The following is a 12,286-nucleotide window of genomic DNA, read 5'->3' as shown; positions in this document are numbered from 1 at the left end:
CCGTCTGCGCTGTGTGTGTCAGCAGGACAGCACGGAAAGCCTCACCCACACACACACAGCAGGAGCCACACACCTAAAGACCTTCATCCAAGTCTGAGCCGAGTCTCTGGGACAGGAACATACTGGGTCCACACAGGTGTGTTGTTCCCTGGTGTGTCAAAGCTGGACTGAGGTCAGCGTGCAGAGTGAGGCGACAAAGAGACTGAGGCTGTTTCCACATCACAAACACTGACGGTGAGCAAACAGGGCGACTCTACTATACAGGCCTGAGGCCACCTCAGCTTTAAACCTGTCCCAGGATTAAAGGGATGGACCGATTAGAGCGTTAAGGGGAGGAAACAGATCCAAGATTTTCCCTGCAGGAGGTCGGTGTGTTTGGAAACAGACAGATGCTCCAGTGTAAACTCTGCAGTCGCCTGCATCGCTGATCATCTGCACTGACCCAAGACCATAAACATCTTTAATTGGTCTCAACTCGAAGCCAGAGTTCACTCAGGGATCCCAGCTCTTCCACTTATTTATGTCAAAGAGCAGAAGTTGAGAGCGAAGACAGGGAGACATGGAACTAAACCGCGATCTGTCCCACATCCTGATCCATCTCTGTCCCTGCTCTCAGGTCAGAGTTAACAGCACTGTTTTATTCATGTCCGAAAAAGGATTTTCACATCCTGTCTGTCTGCAGGTTATGTAAGCTCGCTGGCGTTATTTCTGGATGGAGGACCTGTCAGAGGAAGCTGCCCAGTCAGTGGGACGGCTAAAAATAGCTGCACACGCCTGACTGGCTGTTAGCACGCTGCTGCTTCTGCATCTGTAATGAGAGCAGGGATGAATGAAAACCCCAGGAGAGACTCTTTAATTTCCATCTCAGGCCTTAAGGCTCGGTTCTGATCTTTATGTGTTGCTGCCACGCATCCATGTGTGTCAGAGACATGTACCCAGCCCTGGTGTGAACACCAGCTGAACTGGGAGTGCTGGTCGTACCTCCTCACTGCTGCAGCTAAACCACCTTCAGTCTCTGTGGGAACATCAACCTGAGCGTGTGCAGCCTCGATGACACATCCATCCATTACAACACAACACAAGCCTGAATCCCGCTGCACCGCGACACAAGTGTGGACTGATTCACTGAGTGACAGAGAGACAGAGGAGTGAAGCAGCCAGGCAGAAAATTCACAGTTTAGAGTTTTGTCAGCTGGAAAACTCCAAGGACGACACATGGGAATGCTGACAGCTGTGAGGAGAGGGACCTGGGATAATTAGATTTGTCTTTGGTCAGCTCAGCTTCTGTCTGACACACCACCGCATAAAGCTGCCGCCTCAGTGTGTGTGGATACACTTCCCTTTTCTAAAAGCCATTTAAGGTTTAACCAAACTAAACCAAACTTGACTAAAATCAGTTCAGCTGAACATTTTTTGGAAATGGGTTTTCAAACAGACGTGCACACAGACGTGGATGGACTACAGACGACCACAGACAATGAGCCCCTGGTCACAGGTACATAACAGGCCCCGCCTTCCTCCTACACAAGAAGAAAACACCCAAACCAAATGTTTAAATAGTGTCCTGAAGCATAAACTTTATTGCCAAGTATTATTGACTCCAGCCCAGTGGCCCCCGATGTGCACAACAATAAAGACAGAATAAACACAGAATATTTATTCTGTTGTGATTTCACATCTGTCTGCATCCGTTCCATGGTCACTGCCTCCCTGACCTCTCAGGCCCCTGGGCCTGCGCCCCGTAGCCCGGCCTTGTACATACACAGAGATCTAACCTGAAAACGCCAAAAACAGGCTGCAGCAAAACTCCGGCCGGGTGCGCAGCATCCTCCTCCTCCTCATCCTCCCATTACTGTGCTGCATTTAGTAAATGACTGACAGGACCCGACAACGCGTCTCTGCTCTCACATACGTTTGTGTCTCTTTACATCGTAGCACTACAATTCACCAGGCGTTCAACAGCCTCCTGAAAAGTCAGGCTGTGGGGAAAGGTGTGCACAGACGGGTGCACACATTCTGAGGTGACAATGTGCTGTTTAACATCTTTGTACACTGATTTTTAACAAAACAAACCACATGAAGCCGTCGCCTCAGGCTCTGCGAAGCTGTGATGGACATTTGTTTTTACAATTTTCTGGCATTTAAAAAAATATAATTAGTTGTAACTTTAAAACAAGACCAAGTGTCAACTAGAGAGAAGTCTGATGACATTTAGCAGTGAACCCTCTTGTTGAACACCCTCTCCCTCTGTTTCCTTCACCATGCTGTCAGCCTGCAGCTGCTGGTGGACTGATGCTGAAGGAGGCTGCACAGCTTACACAAGCTCACTGTACACGGTGGATTATTCTCCAAACATGGCCTTAATCCTCGCACCGGGAGAGATGACTTCGGCTGCTCTTTGATCAGAGGCATCCTGAAAAGTCTCACAGCCAATCACACTCTGTGCGTCTGAACCAAGCTGCTCCACAAACGCTCGACACTCCTCCGACATCCCTTCGCCAGCTCAGAAGAATGACAGTAAAGAGCCAGTGCAACGAACATCAGCAACAAGTCTTAACCGTTTTGTTTCACTGTCACCAAAGGAAACCTAAAACCATTTCGTGTTAGCTGGGTACATCAGGTATTAGCTGCACTGTAAGGAAGCAATAACAGGGTGGCAGTGGCTCAGGAGGTACAGCAGGTCATCTCCTAAATGGAAGGCTGGTGGTTCAGATCCCAGCTTCTCCAGGTCACGTGCCAAAGTGTCCTTGAGCAAGGCACCGAACCCCAAGCTGCTCCTGGTGGCTGCACCATCAACGTGAGTGCAAATGTTACAATGCAGCAAAGCTCGCGGCCCCATACTGCCACCATAAGAAGTCCACGCTATGATATGTATCACAATATTTCAAAGAAAAGATGAAAAATGCCCCTGACTAAATAAAAAACCTGAGCTTTGTATAATGGCTATAAGAGATAATGCAGCACTCAGTATCAGTCCTTTTATGAAATAAAATACCAAAAATAAAGCTTAAAAAAGAAGCTGGATGGGCTGCCATTATCTGCTGAAATGTTACTGCACAGCTGGAGTAAAATGTGTGAGTATGGAAACGACTAATGGGCCTGATGACGGAGGCGTCGGCGGTAAAGCACCACCGTGAGCTCTGCCCGAGCTTCATCACATCTGATTCATAGTCACATGTTAACGCAGGATGTTCAGCTCCTCTGCAGCTCACATGACTAATCCTGCTCAGTGAATCATAGTGGATCTGTGTCAGGGTGAAGACGGAGACGCTCACTTCCTGACGCCAAAGCCACACTCACAGCCAGAAACACACACATCAGCACTGCTCGTCATACAGGCCGCCAGCGCGTGCGAATTCACCACAGGTCACTACAGAGACATGTCCTCCACACACCATGCTATCTCACCTCCACCTTCCTCTCAGTTCCCAGCATGCACTGGGACAAAAATCTAGATCGAAGACTCCTGTCACCTCTCCATGTTTCCTCCTCTTCAGTGCTTCTCAGGTTGTTGCTCAGACATCTGAAGACGCCACCTTTTGTCAGCTGCAGCTCCACCAGCAGATATTTATTTTAAACAGTCACAAGCCAAAGGAGCAGACCGACCACCAAGAGCAAGTGGGTTCACTCACAAGGAGGGGAACATACTTCAGCCTGCTGCCTCTTCAACCACACGCCAACCTCCTGGAACATAAGGCAACAGAGACACTTCCCCGACATTCGCTCTGGGTAGCTACACTTTGTTTTTATCGTACACAAACAGGAAGAAGTGAAAGTGCAGCCATAAACTTTCTACATTCAAAGAGACCTGTCACCTGGGAGTTTTTCTTCTTCTCTGTCTCAGTAAAGGTCCTCTCCTTTCATCAGAGGCGTGACTTCTCCTCCACTGGTGGGAGCGTCCAAGCAGACACGATGATGAATCTCTTCAGCCAAATGTTTAGTGGAACAGAAAAGGGCCCGTGGCAGTGGCCGGTAGACACTCGGAGATGCTCACAGAGCCGTGAACTCTGTTGCTCTGCTGTTTCCGCCTCCAGTCCTTAGAAACTGTCTGTGCCGACCATCAAAACAAAGGCACCCTGACACTGTCCTACATCAGCTACACTGAAGAAATGCATCAGAAATCATGTGAAAGTATTTTCCTACTAACTGCTGTCTCATCTAAAACTTGTCTGGACGATGTGGTGCAGGTGAGCTTTACATCATTGGACGTGGTCCTGTGTCCAGCCATCACATTAGACAGCATTTCTCCACCTCAGCTCATAACCTCGGACCCCTCAAGCATCTGTCAGCGCCGGCCCATAGGCCTGGCAACAAAAAACATAAAATGAATGAAGTTGTCCAGGTCTGGTCAGCCAGCAGCCACGCACACTCACACACTGCTGGGCAGCCTGAAGTCTCCAGTAAACCTGATTGTTTGGACTGGGGAAACTGGAGCAGGCTTGAACTCAGAGCCTTCCTCCTAACCACTGATCTGTGTCTCACTGCTTCACTGTTGCTTTTAGAGCTCATATCCTTTGGTTCTGAGCTGTTAGTGCGAGTCTAGCTGCTTGTCCTCCTCCGACCAGCAGGAAACAGAAGGCGGGCCAGCAGCGCCCACAGTGATGTGCCGCACTCCATCCTCATTACTGCACATTAACACTTATTAACACAGTAAACCCACAGCTAATGGTTCAACAAACACAGGAACACGTCGGAAAGGAGAGGGAGGAACAGACGGGGAACACTGGCGGCTTCCTGTGTACACAGCTGGGAGACAGAGGGTGATTACAAAATAATTATAATTAACCCCAATTTTCCTGAGAAAGTGGAGTGAGAACAGACCGAATACGGAGAGTTAATGATTTCATCACAGGAGGAAAATATGCTGATTACACTCTCAAATCTTCATCACACCTTCACACACAGAGCTCGGCTTTAAACGACTCAGCCAGTGACGACGTCCGTCTGTGTCTTTCCCCATCAACGCCGTCCAGAGACCAGCAGCACCAGTGACTGTGGTGTCCCCACCATGGTGTATATCTAACAAACGGCTCCTCGGGCTGAGAACGGCATCGCTGACCTCTGTGCTGTGTATACCACTGCACTAGCTCCTCATGCTGCACAAAATGGCGTTTGGAGCTCCAGTATATTTAATAATTTGTTAATCACTGACATTTCTAGTAGTGTCTGCTACTAGAAATGTCCTAGTAGGCTCCCTCCAGGGATCCTCCAGGTCTGCTGGAGGATCCAGGAGCATGGTTACAATCTACAATGTTGTCATCCTCATTGTCCTCTCTGTGAAACTACTTTGTCTCAATTCTGTACACACAGCATCTACTTCCTGTCTGGATCCCTCCTCTGTGGCTAGTCCTCAGGTCTCTCCCAGTTTTTACCCCTTAAAGGTTCTTGGGAGTTTATTGTGATCCTGATCGAGGGTCTGAGGACGGAGAGCATCATCTGCAGAGAGACTGTAAAGCCCAAACCAGTGGTTTGTATTACTGGGCTATAGGAATAAGATTTGACTTGAAGGATTCTCCATCTGCAGCAGGTTTCAGTTCTCTGTTCAAATGAAGAACAGCTGCCTGAAGGAAGGAAACTCATCTAATGGATGGTCTGGGAAACGATCAGCAGGACTGGAGAGGAAACAGGATTTGTAGTCAACATGCTAACATAAAACGTGACCCTCCCTGGTTTGGCTTTTCAACAGCTCCTGGTGTATTTTGGAGACATGAACATGTGTGAGTTGTATGAAGCTGACACTCAGAGAGAAGAGAAAGTCTGGGGCTTTGAGTGCCACACGTGAACAGTCAACATGTCTGTCTCCACCCATGGTCAGTGTGCAGGGACAGCCGCAGCCTGCGGGGGGCGCTGTCAGCTTCTCACTCGGTGTTGTGAGTGAGTGAGCAGCATGCTGAATGTGTGTTTGACCTTTTCCACACAAACGAGCATTAAGTGCATTGTGCTGAAGAGGGTTTATGAGGCAGAAAATGAGCCCATATGGCTGTGAAATCAGATCAGTATCAGCAACAACAAATCAAACAACACGCCTGAGCGCCACAGCAGGGCAGCAGCACACTCAGAGCGATGGGGCGGCTGCAGGCTGCGTGGCGCTGCTGAGGATGGTGATGATGGTGATGATGCTGTATGACAATGTGCAGGTGGAGGTGGAGGTGGGGGGCTGAAACTTTCATTTTGTTTTATTTTAAAGCTGCACATCGGTTTTTCTTTACCAACATCCACATTAGCAGGATCTTAAAATGGATTCACTTTCTTTCAGTCCACACACAATATAATAAGTGGAAACAGGTTTTTGGAGTGTTTTGAAAATAGATTAAAGCAACAAACTGAAACGTCCCATTTACATCAGTATTCAGACCCTTTGTTATGACACTGGTGCAGCTGAGCTCCGGTGCTTCCTGCTCTTGTCAGTGGTCACTGAGATGCTTCTGCAGCTTGATAGAGTCCACGTGTGTCTAATTTAATGCCTGGGATATAATTGGGAAAGGCACACTCCTGTCTGTATAAGGCCTTGTTGTTGATGGCACATGTCAGTGAAACAAAGGTGGAGACACCTGTCCACAGACCTGCCAGACAGGACTGTGACAAGACACAGATCTGGGGAAGGATACGAGAAAATCTCTGCTGCACTGAATGTGCCCAAGAGCGCGGCAGCCTCCATGTACCTTGACATCACACAGAAACTCACAGGAAACACACTGACACTGCAGTTTTATTAGAGCGGGGAGGGACTAGTCAGGTTTTACTGGCCCTGGTCCTGATCTGTTTTGTATGAGTTACTCTGTGAAGACATGGGTGGTGCAGTGGGCAGCACCCGAAGTTCACATTTATTCAAACTTTACCTACACTCACATCACAGCTAACGTTTCCCAGACCAGGTGTCCTCAGAACTCGGCCACCTGCCTATGTGCTCCTAGACCGGATTCCTGTCCGACCTCTGACTGTGCAGCACCGTACGAGCGGTCAGATCAGAATGTGGTCGTTTTATCGTCTCCTCCTCTGCTCATACGACCTGTCGTCATCATTCGGCGTCGGCCCCTCACAGACCAGTAACAATAAACATGGAGGAGAGCGACGACAGTGACGGAGTCAGTGGAGAGACCAGGACGTTTCACATGTGGTGGACGTTTATGGAGAAGCTTCTGATCAGGACAAACTGGGAGGAACATATCATAACCCAGTGGTTTGGGAGGAAACTGGGCCATTTGACTGTCACACACACCACCTGGTTGTTATTCTTGTGTGCACGTGGCTCACATTTCAGTTACACCTGTGCCCGTGTGGCAATTTAGGAGCTGAGCAGTGTTCAAATCTGAGCCGGGTACACAGCGCTGACACACGGACGGGAAGCAGGGACACACAAAGGTCAGAACTGAGCGTTAAGGCCTGGGATGAGGACGTGACCTTTCACCCCAGCTGGGATCACTGTTGGCTGTAGTGAAGATGGCACCGTGTACGGTGGCCTTGATCGTGCTTCTGTTTTCTTTTTTGCACGTTCTTTTCTTTTCTTGTTCCCTCACTCTGATCTCGTCCACTCGTTTCCTTACGGAAGAACCTTGTGTGTGCACACAGAGCCACTGCACTGGAGTTAAATTCTGTGTGTTCAACACACCTGGCCAATAAAGCTGCTTCCGATTCTGAGTCTGAGTCTGAACTGACAAAAACTTACCAGGCCACTTGTGTTTCCAAACTGTACAGCAGCAGATGCCCTGATATCCAAACCAGTGTGTTTAACAGCTACAGTACCAAGCCTGTTCAAAAACAGTCTGAGTCTGTGAAACATAGCGATCTACTGTTATCAATGTTAGCGTCGTAGCTAAGGTGGCGCTGTTCCCTACAGCATGCCTGGGAGTTGCTGGTGAAGTGTCGGCCTACTAGCTGCTGCTCCATGAGCAGTGATCAGCAAACAGTACACAGAACGACTTTCAGCTTCAATTAGGCAAATTTGGACTGCTTTGCCAAACAAGTAAATAATAACACTGCATCTTTTAACAAACGCCATCATTCCCCACCAAACGAACTACCCAGAAAACTCAATAAGGGATCTGATAAAATGTAGTGGAAACTCTACTGCCTTCATTAAATCCTTCATATATATATATATATATATATATATATACACACACACACACACACACGTCATGCACATGGACACAGCGAATACAAAGCAATAATCCTGCGAAGGAGCAGCAGCCTCACTCACTGACTGACCGACACTTTAATGCAGGATGAAAAAACTATGTGAATTCTATAAAACATGTCCCACAGACGTGACTACAAACGTTACTGTAACTACTCACTGCAAAAATATCCATGGAAGAAAACCATGAAGAGAGACGAGCACAGGACAAAGCCACAAGCTCTTCCTCTGACAAGAATACAGAGCTATTACAGCTGCACCCTGAGAAATCAAACACTAATAAGCACTGTGGGTGTATTTTTAATAAAGTCAGGACTGAGAAACATCCATTCACTGTAAGTGTCTCTTATAGAGGCAACACAGGAAATCACTAAGACATTACAGCAGCATTTCTTTGGTACAGTGAAGGACAGTAAAGTCACCGTCAGCCACAGTTCTGTAAATTATTACCGGAATATCGCAGAGCACTAAACGTGCCAAGAGGAAACCACAGTGAGCATCAAGCCTGTAGCTGCCATTGAAGACACCATGGTCTGGGACTGCAGCTGAGGACTATCCTTGGTCCTACAGCCCCCTACGGTGCCACGTGACGTTATTTGTGCTGTTGTGTCCAAACGACCTGGGAGAAGCATCCTGGTGCCACAGTCACACCACAGAGACACCATAAAACAAGATGCAAAACAATGGTGTGAAAACTCAAGAGAAACTGTGAGTCTGTAGTTTGACCAGTACAGTCGTAGCTCAGGCAACACACGGGCTTTTTTCCTGAGCTTTTGACCACCTCTCTTGGTCTTCATCAGCAGATGGAGTTTGCTCAGGTCAAGTTCCATCCCATGAGTAAAAGCTAACGAAGACCATGACACGCAGCTGAAAGTACCAGAAATAAGTGGTGGTAAAAGCTAGTTTAAGTATGGACATTTAGTCAAATGATAACAACTGAGCACATGCTGATGAAGACTGTGACCTGGTGGTTGAAAGCTCAGACAAAGAAGGAAGAAAGTCAGTAAGTTGTGGCCGTCAATGAAAAAATAACCTGTTCTGCTGTTACACCACGAAGGAAATATCACTGATGAGATATAAAAAAATATAAACATGTTCAGCTTAGACAGTGGAAAAATAAATAACTGCAAGTGCTGATGAAGACCATGTGACGCAGCTGAAAGGATAATCACCTTTACTGGCCAAGTATGTTACACACACAAGGAATTGGTTTCCGGTACAGAATCGAGGCTCTGACCATCGGGGACAACTTGGGGGTTCAGTGTCTTGCCCAAGGACACTTCGATACATGGACTGCAGGCGCCGAGATTCGAACCTTCAACCTTCCTCTACCCACTGCACCACTGTCCCAGGCCCAGAAGTCAGAATTATCAGTCAGGAGATCAAAGTATCTCATATTAATCCTGCATGTGGTGATGTCTTCAGACTCAAACTCAGGAAAAAACACACCAGAAGATGTAAAATGAGACTGGGATCAGCGACAGCCCAACCCCAACCCCAACCCCAACCCCAGGCTAACCCCAGACTAACCCCAGACTAACCCCAACCCCAGGCTAACCCCAGACTAACCCCAGACTAACCCCAGACTAACCTCAGACTAACCCCAGACTAACCCCAACCTTAACCCTGACCCTGTTTCGGTTAACTAGCACAATGACAACAACGAAACAAGGGTCCGAGCTCTTCCTAAGTCTCCACAGGACCCAGAATATTCCTGTGATGTCAGCGTGGATACAAATACAACAGCAGCAGAAGCATCGTGTCCTGGTGCAGGGTCCACACAGACCCACTGCCCAGCGGTGCCATGCAACATGCTAATGCTGCGGAGGAAGCCTCGGTGTAGCAGGATGTGTGTGTGTGTGTGTGTGTGTGTGTGTGTGTGTGTGTGTGTGTGTGTGTGTGTGTGTGTGTGTGTGTGTTGCCGTCTACCTGTTGTGCCTCTAGGCCGTGCATGAGTCTAACATGACTTACAGAGCAGCGTGCACTCACGCACGCACGCGCCGAATCCCTCCACAAGGTCACTTGGAGCGGCTGGTATTCCGAGTTAAGGCTGCTTGTGTCATCAAATGTCATTTACACATGTGGCTTTACAGTAGGCTGTGTTAAACACGTCCTTACCGTACACACCCTGGCCGTGCACGCCCCGCAGGAAGCCGGTAAAAAGCCACAGGAGACCGAAAACTAAACCCATCTTCACATCCTCCTCAGGCCGCCTCGCTGCTTCACGACCCCCGGGGACGAGGCTGTCAGTGCGGTCCCCCGCTGCTCCTCCTCCCGCCTCCTCCTCCGCTCTGGCCGTCGTCCCTCCGCACGGAATCCGGCCCGGTGCCCGGTTCTCATCCAAAAAATCCAAATGTTTCGCCCCGCCAGCCTGCCACCACCACCCCAAGCCCTGGTCAGATGTGACGGGAAGGTTCGGTTCCGCTCATACCGGGGATAACGTTAGCTAAAGCGGAGCCGGTGCCTCAGCGGCGTCTCCTTGGTGGTGACATTGTAGAAAGATGATTAAGATTCAGGGGGGTGGGGGAACCGTCGGTGCGTCAGTGAACCAGGACCGGGCTGCTCCTCCGCCAGGTCCGCCGGGCGGAGTGACGTCCATCACTGTGAGGAGAAGCTCCCTGCTCCGCGTCCTGTCAGCGGCTCGTCGCGGTCCGGCTGACCCAGGAGGGAAGGACGTGAGTCGGAGCTCCGGGCCGCCGTGACGACGCTGTGCTCTCCGGTGAAGAAGAAGGAGAAGCGGTCAGTCCGGCCGCCTCGTCGGTGGGTGTTACCGGTGAGATGTCCCCGGGCGAACCTCGGGCTGAAGTCGGGCCGAGTGGAGACGGACAGGGCTTCCGAGACCATCATGTCAAAATAAACGGTTATTCTACTAGTTTTAGGAAATTGCTCCTGGTTTTAATGAATAGTTTTTATTTGACCTGTTCTATGAGGCGGGGGCCGGTGTGCAGGGGCGTAGCTACGTTTTTAACTCAATCAGTCTGGTTTAGAGTTTTGACATAAGTAGGACCCACAGTGAAAACCTTGTTATTCCTCGATCATTCTAAATGATGTTTGATTTTATCTTTTAACTGTAATGAATGGACTGAACAACATGTGGTGACCGGTTACCAGTGGTTTTTGTATTGTTCTACTGTATCTGTTTTAATTGGCTCTGGTATTTGTTGCGTTACCTTCTTCATGGGCCCCCACCGCATCCAGAGTAAAGTTTGATGATGATGATTATACAATGGGCCATTTTCAAGGTGACGTCAGCTAATGTGACGATTCCGGGGTTAAGGTGTATCACCGTTTCCGGTACAACGCTGCACTGGGCCAAATGGGTTTAAGAGCAGAACAACAGCACTGATGTTATCGGTTCACTGATCGCAGCCTGATGCTCAGCTTACAAACACTTTGACTAGTATGTTACTCCCAGGAACATCCTCTACCTGTCCAGGGTGGACCCCCGGTCACAACGATGATACAGTTCATCATGAGTATTAGTGACTCTAGGCTCAGTGAGGCCTGGTTTAGTGGATTATGCTGTACCGGTCACCCAGCATCGCCAGCTGGACTCTTTGGCTCCATGGGACCAAACTTCTCTGATTTCACATTTTAATTACAGCTGAGGGAGCAGCAGAATACCAAGCAGAGAGTTCATCCATCCACACACTGAAGAATCGCATTAATAGCAGAGAGTTTCCTTCCAGCGCTGCTCTGTCTGGGACTCTGTTCAAACAGCTGGAGGATCCTGACTTTAATCAATACAATTACTAGAGACGCCACCCGGCTACGCTTCCCCCACCGCTGTGCTCCTCTCGTCTATCGTTCATGTAAATCACGTCTCCAACAGGGAGGGAGTTTCATTGGGTTTCTCTCTGGGGTTCAGGTTATTGTGTCTGTGTTTACTGTGTGCTATCAGTACTCTCCTCTCCCAGTGGTGGAAGTATTGTACTTAAATACAACTGTGAGGTTCTCATACTTACTTAAATATTTAATTTCATGTTACTTTATACTCCACTACAATACTGTTAAATATTCACTAGTGGACAAAGTACTCAGATTTTTAAAGTAAAAGTAGAAGTACTACAGTGTAAAAAATACTTGTTACACGTAAAAGCCCTGCATTCAAAGTAAAAGTATAAAAGTACCAGCATCCAAATCTACCTG

General features: G+C 48.5%; 1 protein-coding gene across 5 annotated transcripts in view; it reads right to left on the bottom strand.

The window, feature by feature from the left end:
* Window positions 1-12,241, bottom strand: part of mdga2a (MAM domain containing glycosylphosphatidylinositol anchor 2a) — a 62,499-nt gene extending 50,258 nt beyond the window's left edge. For 4 of the 5 annotated variants that reach the window (XM_020586357.1, XM_020586359.1, XM_020586360.1 and 1 more), the window contains exon 1: window positions 10,256-12,241. In XM_020586357.1, coding sequence (XP_020442013.1) covers window positions 10,256-10,328 — 73 coding nt within the window. In that variant the 5' untranslated portion in view covers window positions 10,329-12,241. The remainder of the gene's footprint in view (window positions 1-10,255) is intronic. The other variant, XM_020586358.1, reaches the window with a different exon arrangement.
* Between the last annotated feature and the right edge of the window lie 45 nt (window positions 12,242-12,286).

Source organism: Monopterus albus, unplaced genomic scaffold, assembly GCF_001952655.1.
Source record: "Monopterus albus unplaced genomic scaffold, M_albus_1.0 scaffold403.1, whole genome shotgun sequence".
NCBI lineage: Eukaryota > Metazoa > Chordata > Actinopteri > Synbranchiformes > Synbranchidae > Monopterus > Monopterus albus.
Note: the sequence above shows the minus strand (reverse complement) of the source record. Positions and strands in the feature narration are given on the sequence as shown.